We start from the raw sequence: 16,654 nt of genomic DNA, 5'->3' as shown, positions 1-16,654 counted from the left end.
ACACACACACACACACATTTGTGGAAGAAGTCCTTTACTTGTAAGATGTGTATTTTGTTGATGCAGCTATAGAGATTTAATTTTATAAATAACTTTATTATCTTATCCTTGACAGTAGTAGTGGTCTGTATTTATGTGTGACATGTATATTCACATTTATGTGTATTATCTTTAACTGTTTAAGGAAAACATTTTATCATAAGTCAACCATCGGTGGTTCAAATTGTGGATGTTTAAAATTGGAAGATAAAAAGTTTAATCTTTTTGATAGATTCCCATTTTCTCAGATTACGGTAGTTTAATGACAACATTCAACTACATGCTGCTCTATAAATAAAGAAATCCCTTTTAAATGTCAAATATATATAATAATCCAATTAAACAAGACTATAGCTATAGCTTAGTTCAATTTTTTATCCAACAGCAGCAACATCATGAGCTTATCTCATACTAAATGTCTGCAAAACAACTTGTGAGTTTTCCCTTTGAAATAATTTTAGAAGGAAACTGATTCTGGTTCAAATGTAGTACAGAAAGAAAAAATAAAGTAGCTAAATAGAGACCAATGTCATTAAATTGTATTTATAAATAAGCTAGTAAAGCCAATAACAGCATGCCTTGGCCAATATAAAAACACAAATACACACACTCACATAGACACAGGCTCATACATACAGGCTTACTCTAAATCTCATTTACAACTCATGAACACCCATCCATCCTCTCTCACAGTAAACACACCTCATTAAACCCCCCTCCTCCTTGTCTCTTCCTTACTTCCCTCCATCATTTTCCTTTCACCTCTCAGCTCCTTACACAACAGCCTTTCTTTTTTTTCATCTTAACACAGCACAGATTAGCACCTGTTTTACTATGCATGGAAGCACGGAGCAGAAGCACTCGTTTAATCACAGCTACACTGGTATTACCCTGCCACTCAGCAACAATACATGTGTTTGCCTGCCATTTTCCTCTTCCTCGTGTGACACTCACACGCCACTGTGTCTCTCTCTGCCCCTAACAGCTACTCAATGACTCTCTTGAATATTTAGAGGAGAACAGTGACAATCCGCTGAAACGAAAATCGCCCTACATTCTGAAGAGGCAAGCGACGCACACCACCAAGTCCCGGAGGCCGTACATCTTAAAACGAAGTACAATTTACTGACAAACCATCCCAGAGAGGATCAGACCATATACTTTCTGTGAAGATGTGATTGTGTTTTTTTCTCTGTTCTCGTAGCTGCAATGTTTTTTCTTTTCCCATTGTCGTTTCTATCCAGTCAGATCCTTTGATTGTATGTCCAGCATTGAGGCCTGCCTGTATTTTTGCTCCTCTCAAGTAAAGGTTCTGAAAATAAAATCTTGAGCGTCAAGCAAATAGTGTATCTCTGAGAAACTGTATTTATTTACTCTATTTCTTCACTGCACACTAAGTCCTATTTTCTTTCAGGATATGAGTAAAGGATTCATGATACAAAACCAGTTTGATGTGATGATCTTTTCTTTCATGAAACTGCTTTCTTAAACTAGTTTACCAACTTTCTCTCTCTAAGCCCTTCTCACCCACATGTTTACCACAGGGCTGGAACTACATACTACTCAGTCCTGCGACCAGAAGTACTAACCCAAAACCAAATGTTTATTAATTTGCAGCTGTAATTAAACCCCCAAAATGGCACTATTTACTTTTATTTTCATTAGTTGTAATCACCTAAAAATAAGAATCTTCTTTTTGTTACCTCAGAATGAGCCTTTTTTTAATCCGAGACGCTATGGGTTGCCTATTATGGAGGCCGTCATGTTGAACCTCCATGTTTCTACAGTAGCCCAGTACGGACAAACCAAACACTGCCTCCAGATAGGGCCGTTCTTTCTTTTTGTGAATTTCGTGGCCACTGTTTCTCCTACATGCTTGGAAGGGGAGGATAAAGAGAAGGAGTTGTAATCTGTACCGCTGCCATTAAATCCTACACACTGCCCCTTTGATGAACAGAAATATGAAATAACACCAACATTAGTCTTATTGTAATTATTGTATTTTTTGTTATTTCTTGCCTAAAATTCAGAATCTGTTTATTTAAAAATTTGTCACTTTTAAACAAATTGTTAAAATTTGGTATAGGAAGAAATGGTTGAAATGTTTACCTGTGGACACTCATGTTATTATTCCCATAAGATTCACTGCCGCCTGATGCTTACCTTCTTCTACAGTGTTTCTTTATTAAAGGGATTCTTGATTTTGTGCCTCACAAAAATATTATAAATCAATCCAGCAGATTTAGTTAGATGTTGTAAATCCACTGGGAAATAACATATTTTTCACAAATCTGTAAAATGAGGATAAGAAAAGCCCAGTAGATGCTGCCAGTCTGATAGTGATATTCAATACTACAGTCATGTCTGGAAATTGAATGATTCTTGATGTTACAATTCAGCGCATCGCACCCTTAACATAAACATACAACAACAACACGCATTGGGTCAGAGTGTGCTCTTCTTAGTATGAATGGTGTAAAACATTTATTTAAAAGGGCACGAAGGCACTTCGACTGCAGCAGATAAAACAGACTTTGACTGCGGTGAATGAGAGTCTTGGCCTTAATAAATGGCAGTTTCATCTCCAAATCAAAGTGCTTTGGTGTCCTTCTTTGAAACTCTGCTCTTCACCCTGACAGACAGAAAGCCTGGATGAAGTGCAGTGCACAGAGAAACACGCTTTCAACAGCCTCGTTCTTTTTCTCCAGAGAAGGTTAGCTGCAGGAAAAACATTCATACTCTTATACTCTTTCCCATCAGCATTCTGCTACATGTGTAGCTTTGCTTGACAAATTTACAGTGGCACCTGCCCAGTTTACATTGTTAGCCACTGAGCAGGTGAGGTAGTATGGTTGGATTTTGGTTTTCAAGGAAAGAAAAAGCATTTGCCTCAGCAGACACTTGACCATGTTTAATTAAAACAGAACATCCTTTTTGATTGTATCTGTGGGTCTTCATCTTTCCCTGAGGCCCACTCATCTAACAAGCTGATTGGTGCCACATGATTATCTACAAATAACTTATTTTGTTCCATCTATAAAGCTAAAGTCAGTAGTTCCCAACCATATACTGTCAATGTTACCAACCTTTTTCTTGAGTAAACAGGCAACCCCTGACTAAAATATTTTTTATGGATATTTCATATAACGTTTAAAGCATAACAATACAACTGACAATGAGATTGTTAAGCAGAGAGTGAAGGCTCTGTGAATATAGCTTGTGTTCAGGTCCTCACCGTGCCCTCATCCTGTGAGAGTTTATATCTTAAATAATAATCTAATTGTCATTTAGTTTTCTTCACAGAAATGAGTGAAATGTTGTTTAGTTTTCCTAAGGATCAAAATTTTGTTCGTACTACTACCCACTAACATTATTATTACACATTGATCTCAGAGTCAGTGGTGGTCAGTACACCACATTGTAGTATAGAGCATGCCGATAGTTTTACTGTGTTCTGACGTTTTATGTGTCCTCACTATTAACAGATTTCAATGGGACTATTTTTTGGTAGGAAAATTAAATGAAAACAATTCTTTGAGCTCGAGAGAAGAAAATGACATCCACCTCCATTATACTGACAGCAGAGATCTCAGAGACAGATATCTTAAACATCAGCAGGTAAAACTCTAACTGCACTGCTACATACCATTAGATGTGAGGCAGATCAACCCTTTGTTATTAAAAAGCAACATAAAGAGAAAAAGACACCACAATGGTTAAATGCAAAAGATATACAAGCAAAACACCAACAGGACCCAGAATGGCACCTAACATTGTTATCATTAGTATGAAAAGTTTAAGACCCATTTCTGGGTAATCAAATAAATGTACTATTTTTCTTGAATGAATGACCTCCGAGATGGAGCTGAAGAGTAGGGAAAGTATGTAATTCAGACACACAATAAGCAATATTCAGGTCAGCAAGATGTGGGCACACATAAATGGCATTTCATTTAATCACACTGACCCCAGATTCAAATTACATAGGCTCAAATCTGTAGCCATCAGTGTTCTAGCTTTTTCTCCACTTCAGGTAGATATTTATCCACTCAAGTTGCAAAAGTTGAATTGCAAAGCTGCTGTTTAAACTTTCCCTCAACAATTACTGTTAAGGTGCCTTTGAGTCAGACACTTGTAACAACAGTAAATGCTCCAGTAAGCTTCAGTTGGCTCCAGTTAAACTTTGGTTTTGTTGTAAAAAATTGTTCATGTGTAGCAGGAAAAGGGCAAACTTTGCATAAATAAAGGTAAAAAAAAAAAAATACCATAGGCAGCCTCCATTATTATTCCTCTCATGTCAGTGACCACCAACAGTGTATGTGCCCATCACAGGCAGCGGATGGCAGTGTTGTTTAACTAGACCAATGGCCTGATTTACAGTGTGAAGTGTCACAGAAATACAAGTATCCCTTCAGACATAGGAACACATTATTGAAAAACAGGTAGAAAATAAAAACTGCATTAAAAGAAGTCAATTAATTAGATCAGTCTCCTCGAATAACAATAGAAAGTGACTAAACTAAAAAAACACAAGTCTACATTTTCTCAATCTTTTCAATTCAACCTTTTCTCTTTCAGCAACTTCCCGATTCAAATGGAACCAAACTACAGCTCTGACATTAAAGTACCTCAATCAAAGGTTGCTCAGAGGCAGCCTTTTTCTCACCCAGGGCCCTCATCCAGTTCTGCCCAGAGCATGGATGGGACCAGGAACCAAAACTTCAAAGCCTTCAAAGTGACATAGCTCTTTACTCTGCATACAATAGGAAGGGGACACAAAAGGGGGATTTAATATTCTCATTTTAATAGACTTATTTTCGGGTTTTGTAAATGATGAAACGATGTGACAAAATCTATATCACCATCATAACACCTACAAAGAGTAAAAGCAAAAATGAAAGAGGTCGAGTACATCTTCATTTTGATGGTTTTGACAGTGAAAAGGTCAGTGCAATCTGTAGCTGTATGATGTTTCTATTTGGCCTTTGATTGAGAATATGTTAACTGATTAAGACCTTTTACCTAATTTCCCTCATACATAACAAATTTGACTCAGAGTTCCTTTTTTTCTCTGTTAACTGAGCACATTTAGTTGCAGATAATTAGCAGCCCCCCCCCCCCAAAAAAAGAGATACTTTTATCTGGATGCATTAAAAAAAAAAATCACAAAATGTGAAAAATAGGTTATTTCCCCGTGGATTTACATTATCTAACGAAATAATAGCAATGATTATTTGCTCGAAGATTTTTCATTTTAGAGCTCACAGTGAACCACCCAGAGGCACCACAAGTCATTTAGTTACATCTGAAAAACTTAAAAATCCTTGAAGTCTTTGAATACTTAAAAGTGAACAGTCCAAAATTTCACCTTCAAAATAAAAAAAGAAACTTGGCAAAATCAGAAAGAGATTGTGCTATTTCATTCTCTATCCAGGGACTTGCTTGAAGTAATTTTGCTTTTCCTCACCTACAAATGAAAACCTACAATACACTATGTCTCCAGAACAAAAGGACTAAGTCACAGCTGGGACAACAGATCCTCACAGCAGAAAATGTTGGAGGTCTCTTGAATATGTGAAGGTGTGTGTGCGTGGTTAAAAAAGAAAATATCTATAACCATATTGTGAAATACTACCTTAATAAAAGTTCAACATTAGAGAACAGAATCTTAATCCTTAGGGAATCCTTTTGACAACCCTAACTCGTCTAACCCTTCATGTATATATATATATATAGGCAACATACCAGCAGGTGGTAGTACAGTACAACACTAATCCAGGCTTTGGTTGACAAGAGTAAACAGAGACAAGAAAATAACAGTATTTCTTCCAAGAATAATCTTTTGGTTTTCCTCCACCACAATAAATATGGAACTTCTCCCTGTATTCTGCCTAAATAATATCCAGTCAAATTACAGAAAATTGGTCCTGGCCTTAATTCTAACAGACAATGCAGTATTCCTCTAGCAGTGCTTTCCACAACTTGTTTATTTTATTCACATTCTGTAACCTAGTACACTCAGAGTGCCTTCTAAAAATTGACGGTGTAAAGCTTCAGGCTATCTCAGATTAGTTACAATGTCAAGGAGAACTACAGTAGCTTTGCTTTGGATTGTGCCCTGAGCATTGAGGTGCTTAATTGTGATGGTAGCAGGCAGAAAAGCGGCTACAATGATCATTATTAATTTCAAAGGTCATAGTTTCGATCCCCACAACGGCCAGTTTGTGCTCATAAATAACCATGTTTTTTGCAGTTTTCCTAGTAAATGCAGTTAAAGTCAGGTGGCTGATAAATTAATTCACCTGAAGTCTTTAACATCTACAATACTGAACCCTGGTTAGACAGCAGTTCCTCTAATTTTTAATTGACTCTACCAGGTGAAGGAGTGTCTGGTGAAATTCTGCAAACCCACCAGATGGGATGATTTTAGCTTTCCTAATTATGTTCATTTCTGTCTATAGTGGTCTAGGCACAATCCTTGAGGCAGATGTAAACAACAACAACAACAACAAGAGTTTTCTTCACCACGAACATTAAAAAAACAAGACTGAAACCTGCGTTTAGTCTCAGATTGATTGACAGATCTATAAACAACTCTAGCCCGATTTCAAACCTCTGAATCTCTTCCCACATGTCAGATTCTTGTCTAACAAGTCAGCAGTTTACCTGGCTGGGAAAAACAACCAAGCCAATAAGCTTTGTAGGTAGGATTAAAAATGGGGATGTCAATTTCCTGTGTAAAAGCCAGCCGAATAGCAACTGATGAATTGCATCTGAAATGACAACAAGCATGGATAAGAGTGATGGCGGTAAACAGGTTGTTGTGTCCATGTTAAAAGTCACCTCACAAAGATATGTCAGAAATGTGTAAGTGACATCAAAATGGCAATTCAGTGTTTTCAGGCTGGACCACCAGCAAACAATTAAATCTAAGTTAATCAATCTGTTCGCAAAAACTGGAGGAAAACAAATTGTTGAATTGTCATTAGCTGAGAAACATAAAAAATGTCAGTGTTTCATTATTGCATGTATATTGCCCTTTATTTAAAATGTATGTAAATGTGAACAAATATGGATAGGGCTTTTTAATATATTTGAACATATGTCTACATGGAGTTCCACCTGGAAAATTAACTTGAACAGTATATATCGTTTTTTACTTGTTGAGCATTTTAACACTTTCTCTTTGCAGAGCATTGGCCAAACATATGTGAGGACACATCTCTGGCTTCACAACAGGTTTTACATTGGAGGACTGCAATTTATCATTATCTCAACATCAGAGCAGATCTGTCAGTTTCTGCAAATTTGCAGGCCGCCTCAGCAGATGTCTATCAATATAACGACTCTTGTGACCCTGAAAAAGTTCAGGCTTAGTACGCCTCCCACATCCACAGCACAAATTACACCCTGTGTGAATTAATTCAGCTCCATTAAAAACCTTCATCGACATCTGCCGCTGCAGCGATGCTCAGGCCTGCTTGTCTTGGCCTTTCTCCAGCCGGACGCCTCTTCAATTTAACTCCAATTTGAAGTTGGTGGATGTTGGCTGACAGTTTGAAACTTCTCAGTGGGATGCTGATGAGCGTCTTCACTCCTGCTAAAGGAAAGTCATTCTCTCATCTGGACAGTATTGCAAATTGTGTAAAAAGCCAGTCCGATCAAGATAATGGCTTGTGAAGGAATGAGATTAGCTCCCTTTGTGAGAAATCTGATTGTGTGAATGGGACAGTGGCATAACAAGTGTGACTTTGTTGCAGGGGCCAGCTGAGAAAGTAATTAGGCCTCACATATGGGCAGCATTACTAAAGCCTTCAGCAATGGCAGTAAAGGGACAAGCCATGTCGGAGCTGTTTATTGTCACAGGTAAGACTGTCAATATCAGTTGTGAATGGTAGCCCCCTTAGATTTGGACAGCAGATAGAGACAAACTGAAACAAAAGACAGAGTGACCCACTTCACTTAAGGTGTTTTAAAAATGAGACACCTGTTACTATGGAATAACATCTGACTATGTTGTCAGCTAAAATAACATCTGATACCCTGGTGTCATAACTCTGAATTGCCCCTCACATCTCCATTTGATTCAAAGAGGTTGGGTTTTGCTCTGGTGACTGACTTCCCAGTCAGACAAACAGCCAAAGCCAATCAGAGCTGTTGAGGCTGGGCCTACAGTTGGTGACATTATATTGGTGTTAAGATGGAATTATATTTCAGACAAGGGTACAACACTAAAATAATGAAGATCTTAAAACTTAGCCCTCATCATATGGTATTATATTTAGTATCATATTAAAAAATAGTGATTTAAATCTTAATATCAATAGTGTTATGTTAATAGTATTAATATTAGTTAATTAAACACAGTGTCTCCTTTGTTACTTTGGTAATTGTCAATACTGAAACAGTGATACTGCCCTCAGTTGCGTCCTGATACAGGAAAATAATGGACTTGGTTGGGGAAACTCATTTCGCATTTAGGCAATCATCGACACCACCTTGTCTATTATTTTCCTACATCATAACAGTTATTGCTCATTAAACAAGACAATTGCCTTTGTAGGTTGACTGCCATTCTCTATACACTGGCATAAGTTATGCTAACGCTGGTTGACACAGCTTCATTGTTGACTGGAAATGAGGTCAGAGCAACCTGACATGTCAGTCACTATTAAAAGAGAGAAAATCCATCCTCCATCCACAGAAAACTGCTAACAAAAAGGCAATATCAGACTGAACCAATGGCTGAAACTGCCATTCTCTCTAAATACCAGGCTAGAGATTTGCTTACGCAGTAGCAGCACTTGATGATGATACAGTCATTTTGGCATCTGAGGTGTTCAGCAAATAAAGCAAAGATCAGATAGTAGATATGCTGTGTTTGAAACCCTGTATCTGTGATCTACTGACCTGGGCAGCCTGCTGGTTATTGTTACTGGTCAGATTTGTTATTTAACGTATCCCACAGTGGAGAAAGAGCTAAATAACAGGCTTTTCAGACCATCAGAGTATTCTCCTTCACCCCTTTGCAAGGCTATGACACTACAAGCCTTATCATGTTGATGGTAAACATGGAAGCTGATGTCTCTGTGGTTAATGTCTCACTCATCTTCTTTGTGGGAGAAACTGGAAACTACCTTGAGATGCTGGAGGAAGGATCTAGTATTATGTGAAAAAGAAACCAACAACCCCTGCCAGCACTACACTGGCATATCTATTTAAAACTGCTGACAAACACATGTTCACATGAACACACATGCATTCACATGATTTAATGTCGCTGCCTGTAGAAACACGACATGCATCTATACCTCCATTGTGTGGAGAGACATATAATGCAAGGCTGATTCGCACAGGCAGATCCCCCACTCTGTGGCATGCCCTGACATTATAAACAGGCTTCATGAAGAAGAAGAGCATCAGTAATTGTTGCAAGGGGTGGAGGGACAAGCAGTCGGTGCAGCAGGCCTTTAACTGGCTGATTGTGCCTCTTTGACTGCCTGTGATAATTAAAATAACTCAATCTCCCCCTGTTCCAGTCACAGTGGTGGCATCGCAAAGCGAGCAGCAGCGCTGTTATTGCTTGTCCTTCAGCTGAAAGGATCGTGTTGGCCAGAGAGCTGAGGGCTTTTGTTCTGAAAGCTGAAAAATCTGGTGTCCAGCCCGGACGATTTTTAGCAATGCGCCCTGGGAAATGAGTTATCTAAGCAGTGCATGCAAGAAACCCTGACATTAATCTTTAATTAAGGCCTTTACAATTTCAGACGACATGCCCGGGAGTATGAGAGTTACTGTAGGGGATAGATATGAACAGTGGGCAGCGGGGAGGGCCAGGCAACATATTATAACTCATGGTGAGCTCATTTTGTCTCATCAAAGTCACGGATCCGTTGTTCCGCCAAGACATTGTGTAGCTTTTCTTTTCAGCTGTTTGGATCATGAGACACACTGTAAGGTAAGCCTGGCATTGAGACGGTCCTGTTTTTTTATTTTCCTTTTTGCGAAAATAGATAATAATCCCTGGAGGTAACTGTAGTGAAACGTGCAGTGTGGCTGCTTTGTTTTCTATGAGATGATCCAGATTGCTGCAGTATATATTCCACAGCTCTTGATAAGAGGATGTCATCTCATAACTGTTTGTGTGAACATATCAAGGTGACTGCTTTTGGTTCACACATTGTTTTTTTCCTTCCTTTTTTGGGGGAGGGGGCGGTCTGGTAATTGGTTGTGAATCTCTTGTTGAAAGAGGCAAGTGATAAACCTGCTGGTAGAACCAGCATGCCACTGAAGCTTTTCTTGTCTTGTGACAGCTGCTGCCTTTGTGATGTTCCACAAAAAGCCCCAAAGACACAACCTGTTTCATTCTGGCTGAAGATTCACATGAAACAAGACAAGTCTCCTATGAAACAAAATGGAACTTAGGTAATTGTTTTGATTACTCCTTTTCCTGTTCCCAGAAGGATGAAGGCATTACAAAGCCGAAAGTGGAGATTTAGGGAAGAAGGGACTGAGGAGAAGTGGCAGCACATCTCCCTGCGGCAAATTTGTTCGCTGGCAACAATGAGAGACAGATGGGAGGATGGTAGTGGTGGTAGCAGGAGGGGGGTGGGGGGTCACACCTTTGTGAGGCAAAGCAATTGGGAGCGATTAAACCCTCATTCGCCGTAGGGACTATCCACTCTGTGGAAGGAGATGGCTCCAACAGCGCCTGCAGCACTGTTCCTTTTATCTCCACTCCTCATGAAGACCCTGTAAATGCCATGGGAGTAGTTAAAGTGAAACACACAGTGTTCTGCTGGGCTGGTTCACTGTTAATGTTCAACATCATGACAGCAAATGAAAAGAATTTCTTAGGTTGTCTGCACCACTGCAGTGGATCATCTATGCAATAAGACTCCGGCTTAACCCGTGTAATTAAACTTGCGACCTATTCAGTTATACCTCGTCGCTTCTTGCCACATGGAACAGCTCAAACCTCCATTCTGCCCATGTGCTGATTCCACTTTACATAGCTCCGATTTGCCACCACCTGGAAACAAATGATGATTGAATGCTTGACTCACTTTCATCCTGACCCTCAGCCATTTTCATCCCAGATTTGGCAGATAAGAATATATCCCATCATGAAACTGGTTCCATACCCAGTGGCGATGGCTGGCTCAGGTTCATACTCTTTGCACCATAACTGGATGCTCATCAGCCCAAGAGCACCTGAATGCTGAGGGGCCCCTCCATCATTGCTAGACACACAATCACAAGTTCCTTGCCAGGTTATTACGAGTCATTCATCACCTTCGTGTTTCCTTGCCATCAGCTTCGCTTTAGCTTCAATACTTTTAAATCTCTGTACGTAACCATTTGTCCGTGCATTGCACTTCCTTTCAGCTTTTCCATGCCTTTTATCTCCCCACCTCCATGTACCCTGCTTATAGCCCCAGCCTGTGCACCTGGCTCATGTGGGTCTGTGCTGCAAATGCTCCACGAAACACACAGCACAGAATGTCCTAATCAAAAGCTATTGACAAACGCTTTGATGTTGCACTGGTGTGAGCTTGAAAACATATTATGCCTGTGCCTTGAGAGAAGAAGCGGCCAAATAAACAGGCCGTGGTCATTGTTCTTTTGATTTGCTGCACATATTGCCGCTGCTTCTTAATAGACGGATAGTGAATGTGAGGCAGAATTAAAATACCACCAGAGGCAGATTCCCAGAGGCACGAGAGCAGGACAGATCAAAAGGGAAATGAGGAGATCCACATCAGCCTGGTATCATGTGGGGTTTGCCCTCCTGTGTAGGTACGTGCACCATGGCAACCACAGCAATTGATTGGCCCATGTCTCCCACTGTGTACAGTGCAGGCCTTGTTATGTGGGATATTGGTTTTTTACTTGCTACCCTGGGCCCTTCATAGCGTGCATTAGCTGTGGTTTCTCAGGTGCCCAGCCATCATGTGCGCTTACCTTCTATTTGGTTCGGCATGACTTTGAAGGACAGCAGATGGAAAGAGGCGAGGATGACTGTGACAAAATGCTCAAGGTCTCTGAAATGGTACTGGTACCATGAAAGCCTGAAGGTGTCAAATTGAGTAGTTAAAAGTAGACTCTATCGAACCTGTCAAAAAACCTCCGTTAACTATAATTCTGTTTATAGATCCTGGTCTATTTTTCACCTAAACGTTTTGAGTAGTTACATATTCATTTAATTTGGTTCTTTATTTTTTATTTCTGTATATTATTAGCATAGTTGTCAGTTACAATACACCAAATGCTCCATATTAAACCCCCAGTTAGCCGTGGAAATCAGTACAATCAGTTCAATTACCAGAAGATATGCTCCTCTATGGGTTAAGAGATTCCGCTAAATCTCCTGGCTTCATGAAACCCTTTCAGAAAAAACAAGATGCCTTTCAGCTAAGAATTAAACTGTTCCTTTTAGTTTTGTGAACATTTTCCCAGTCAATAACAAACTAGAATACAATTAGAGTGATTCTTGTTAGCGTGTTTCAATCTAATTCTACTTCTTTTGTAAAAGCTAGTAAAAATTACATTAAACAAAAAACAGGCAGTTTTTGTTAGGTTAACAGCTCACAAAATCATTTTGTCATACGTTGTTACCACATGTTGCTGGGCACCTTTTATTAAAATTCATGCAATTTCGAGTTGTTTTTGACTGTATATTGAAAGGTTTCCAACACAGGACAAACGTGTCTGGATAGAGATGAATATCAGGATTTTAGCAATTTCAGACTATCTTGATGTAACATTATACACTCTAGTACTGTAAATAGATAAAGGCAACTACATTCCCCTTTATTTATTAGTGTTGGTGCCTGAATTTGCCTACATTTGAAAGTCTGAAATGGAAAGTGTGCCTCCTTTGCAGTTCAACCAACGATGTATAGAAAACTAAATTTTAAAAATTTGATGAGGCATGATCAGAAGTTATAATGAGTGATTCTTTTTCACACTTGTATATCCTCTGTGGACACGGAGATGCTATCACCGTAAAGAGTGAGTTGCCCCAAATTCAGCATCTGTGTGAATTCTGTGCTTTCGCTAATTTATGACACTTGAAGAAGTGGTGTAATTCTTTGATGCAAAATACTCTGGGCAGTGGAGGTTAAACAGGTACTTACGATACTGAGCATCATGCATCCTTTTACACAGCTACTGGAAAATATACAGTGGATTGCATTACAACTGCTTAATACTGCACTCCTCCAGAATGATTTTGTCTGTTGTCCTTGCCAGCCATGTTTCCAGATGTCTGAAAATGTATGACCCCTCTTGACAATGTATGACCCCTCTTGACAAATACCAGCTTTTAACAGTACAGTATTCCCTAGAACCATCCCCACGCCTTCATTAAGTATGCAGTTAAAAAAAAAAAAAAAAAGCAGAAAGAACATGAATATTGAAATGAATAATGTATAGTTTTTGCTTTTGGCTACAGCAAGATCTAAGACAAACAGGCTTGCTCTCGCTGCAAATTTCAAGGAGCTGCAAATGTCAGTTACATTCTCCTTAAATTTAAAATGTACGCCATAACTGTATATACTTTTATTTAGAAACATTTTAACAGTGAAACAAAACATGTTCAGGCAGAGACAACAGGGACAAGATTTTTGATTCAGGGTCATGTAAATAGTGTTGTTTTCCTCAGGTCATTGAAACCAATATTCAAGCCCTGACACCGCAGACACATATTCAATAGTTTGTGCTCTCTTGAGCTCTCCCGCACACAGCTCCGTCTCAGCAGTCAATGCACCACAAAGTTGGCATTCATTCGTTTAATCTAATTTCATTTTAAATACAATATATACAATACAACATTTGAAATGATACGTGTAAAAAAATATATGTCATCTTACAATACAGTACCATTTAGAGAACGATGGAAAGTAATACAGACACAGAAACAACATCTTAACACACTCGCTCCACTTAACAATACACAGCACATGTGGACTCCGAACCTGTTGTAAGGTAGTATCGGTAGGCTTATAAGTACAAACCCAGTACAATTTTATTAGCAGAAGCTGAACAATAATTCATAGATCCTGATGTACAAAAGGAGTTGTTTTATCCACTGAAAATGCTTTTGTTCATGCACTTTGTACATGCTTCACTGGAAGACCGCTCACATTTCAAATAGCTCAGGATTCACACACCATATTCACATTCATCACTTGCTTGAAGCTTTTGGGATCGGATCCTCACAGCCAATATAACTGAACAAACTCAGTTACAGTTACCTGCCTGCAAGTGATTCACAAACCTCTGCCCTTTTTCTCACAGAGATCTGCTGATGCAGTTAGTGTTTAATTCTTGACAAATGGACAGTGAAAATGGCCATTCATTAGCTGTAAGTACTAAACAGGAGAAAATAACAGTTTTTCCTGAAGTATTAAGTGAAATGTACAGTATAACGGATCCTGTGCACACTGAAGGCCCGAGTAAGTATTGTGGTTTTTTAAACCTGCTGCCAATAGCAAATAATGCTGCGTGCAGCAGTTTGCTGACATCCAGTTGAGGAATTTATGCAGCTTTTGTTGTTATCCCCAAGATGTAAATCTGTCCATAAATCTGCAGCGTGCAGCTAGTTTTGGCTGGCATCTTATTTCGGATAAAGACCAGACAGCAATTTCTCCTCCAGAAATATCAGCCTCACAACACGGTTGCTCTACTTGGGCATGAGGTGTATCAAAGCCATCCATTACACTTGTAAAACAGCTAACTGCCCTGCGGTGACATCATGTGTTTATAGCTCATAAGCAGGTAATACTAGGTTGAATTGGCACCATGGTGTGCGTCATAAAGAATACCACACGTGCAGCACAATTTAGATTTTGTTCCCAAGCATCATCCATTCAAACAAGATCCCCTCCAAGGGGCTGATCCATGCAGGTCACGGAATCATTCACCAAAATGAATGACTGTTTTTCAAGGGAAATGCTGAAGAAAAACAATAAGCCATATTGTGAGGTGTTGGGTATTCTAATTTCATTTCAGATAGCACATGGGGGATTTGCTGAGGAAGGATTTTGAGGTGGCGGTACAAGCCAATCTGCAAAAGGTCTCGATCTGTGACACTGAACAAGACCTTGAGGGAAAACACAGAACAGGTGGCTATTGCAACAGCGGAACAAAGCTTTACAAAACTGTCGCAGCATGCTTAATGACGATCTGCTTCCACCTCATGTTCCTAAAGAACGTCAGTGTTATGTAAACATTTACCTCTTTATTGCATTGTTGAGTGATTTCTTGCCACCATTTCAATGCAGAAACTAATCTGTCACTGCAGATTGCTCACCAAAAGATCACAATTACATGAACATGGAAAATGACAAGGTTATTTCCGAAGCACGGCTCTGAATTGCTGTGAGCATCGGATGATGAGTTAACATGTGCAGCGTTAATTCTTGAAAATGTTAGCTGCTAAACAACATAAAGCAAGGTGGGGAATTCTAAAAAGGATCTTCAAAAGAAAGCCAAGCAAGTTTCCCCAAAGCAGCAGCAGCAGCAGACTGTATGAACCGAGAGCAAAGATCACAGAGAGGCAACCATGTAGGAGCAGAAACATTGGAGTTGTGAGAGCGCAACATTGGGGAAAGAACGAATTGAGATCCTATAGCTTCAGGGGAGATGTTGTTTTGCTGGTGTAGAGAGTGAAGCAAACACAGACCAATTTACTGGGGGAAAATTGTGCTGTGGTGGAAAAAAAGAGACCTAAGAGCAGACCTGGCCCATTCTTCACTGTGCAATCTAATCTCAGCTCCTGGAGAAGATGGGTGAAAACAAACATTGTTCTCCTGTCAGCAGCCCTGACGGAACATGCAGGAAAAGAGCTCAGCCCACTCACACACCTGCCTCAAACACAATGAAGAAGATGATTAAACTGGGAAAGAATATTTAAAACTGAAAGAAAATAAGAGTGACATGATGAATATTCAAGACAACAATGACCTCTGATACTTTCCTGGTGAGTTTTCAAAGAGGAAAATAATTAAGGACCAAATTGGGACATTCGCAGAGGGTCCCAGGGCTACACTTTTGCAGGCTCAATATCAGTCATGAAAGACTGCTGAAGACACAGGAGCTTTAATTTGATGGTATTTAAAAGAAGAATCTGTTTTGAAAAAAAGATTTAGTTACACATCATAATAGCTACCCCCCCCCCCCCCCCCNNCATTATAAATAATTAGTGGTTCATAATATTTAGAACTGTGAACAACTGTAATAAAATTAACAAAACTAGTAATTCAGTAGTTTGCTGTTCCCTAAGTTAGATTTGTTTACTTTTCTGAAAGAACCTTAAAATATGTTGCAGTGGTCAGGCTGGGTGATATTATTGAAATTAATATTAAAATATTGATATATCGATGCTGATACAATATGGCAGATGTACACAAATCACTTTTAAAATTATAAAATCAATGTTCAGTGCAATGAAATGTATTGTCATTATGCTTTACACCAGACATGACTCTTTTAATGTGCAAAACAAAACCGAATAGAACATTTCTTAATCCTTAATTAGATTAGCTTGGAACAATTAAAGGATACGGCTGGTGTAATTCTGTGTATTTTGTTATTGTCAACAAGTCCCATGAAA

General features: G+C 39.2%; 1 protein-coding gene across 1 annotated transcript in view; it reads left to right on the top strand.

Moving 5' to 3' along the window:
- The window catches only part of nts (neurotensin), a 5,946-nt gene extending 4,668 nt beyond the window's left edge, over positions 1 to 1,278 (top strand). The window contains exon 4 of the mRNA XM_035665576.1: positions 1,025 to 1,278. Within this exon, the coding sequence (XP_035521469.1) occupies positions 1,025 to 1,168 (144 nt within the window). The 3' untranslated portion in view covers positions 1,169 to 1,278. The remainder of the gene's footprint in view (positions 1 to 1,024) is intronic.
- The last annotated feature ends 15,376 nt before the right edge of the window (positions 1,279 to 16,654 follow it).

The sequence above is a fragment of the Morone saxatilis genome, unplaced genomic scaffold, assembly GCF_004916995.1.
Source record: "Morone saxatilis isolate NCDOM2014 unplaced genomic scaffold, NCSU_SB_2.0 Contig2, whole genome shotgun sequence".
In the NCBI taxonomy this organism is placed as follows: domain Eukaryota; kingdom Metazoa; phylum Chordata; class Actinopteri; family Moronidae; genus Morone; species Morone saxatilis.
Note: the sequence above shows the minus strand (reverse complement) of the source record. Positions and strands in the feature narration are given on the sequence as shown.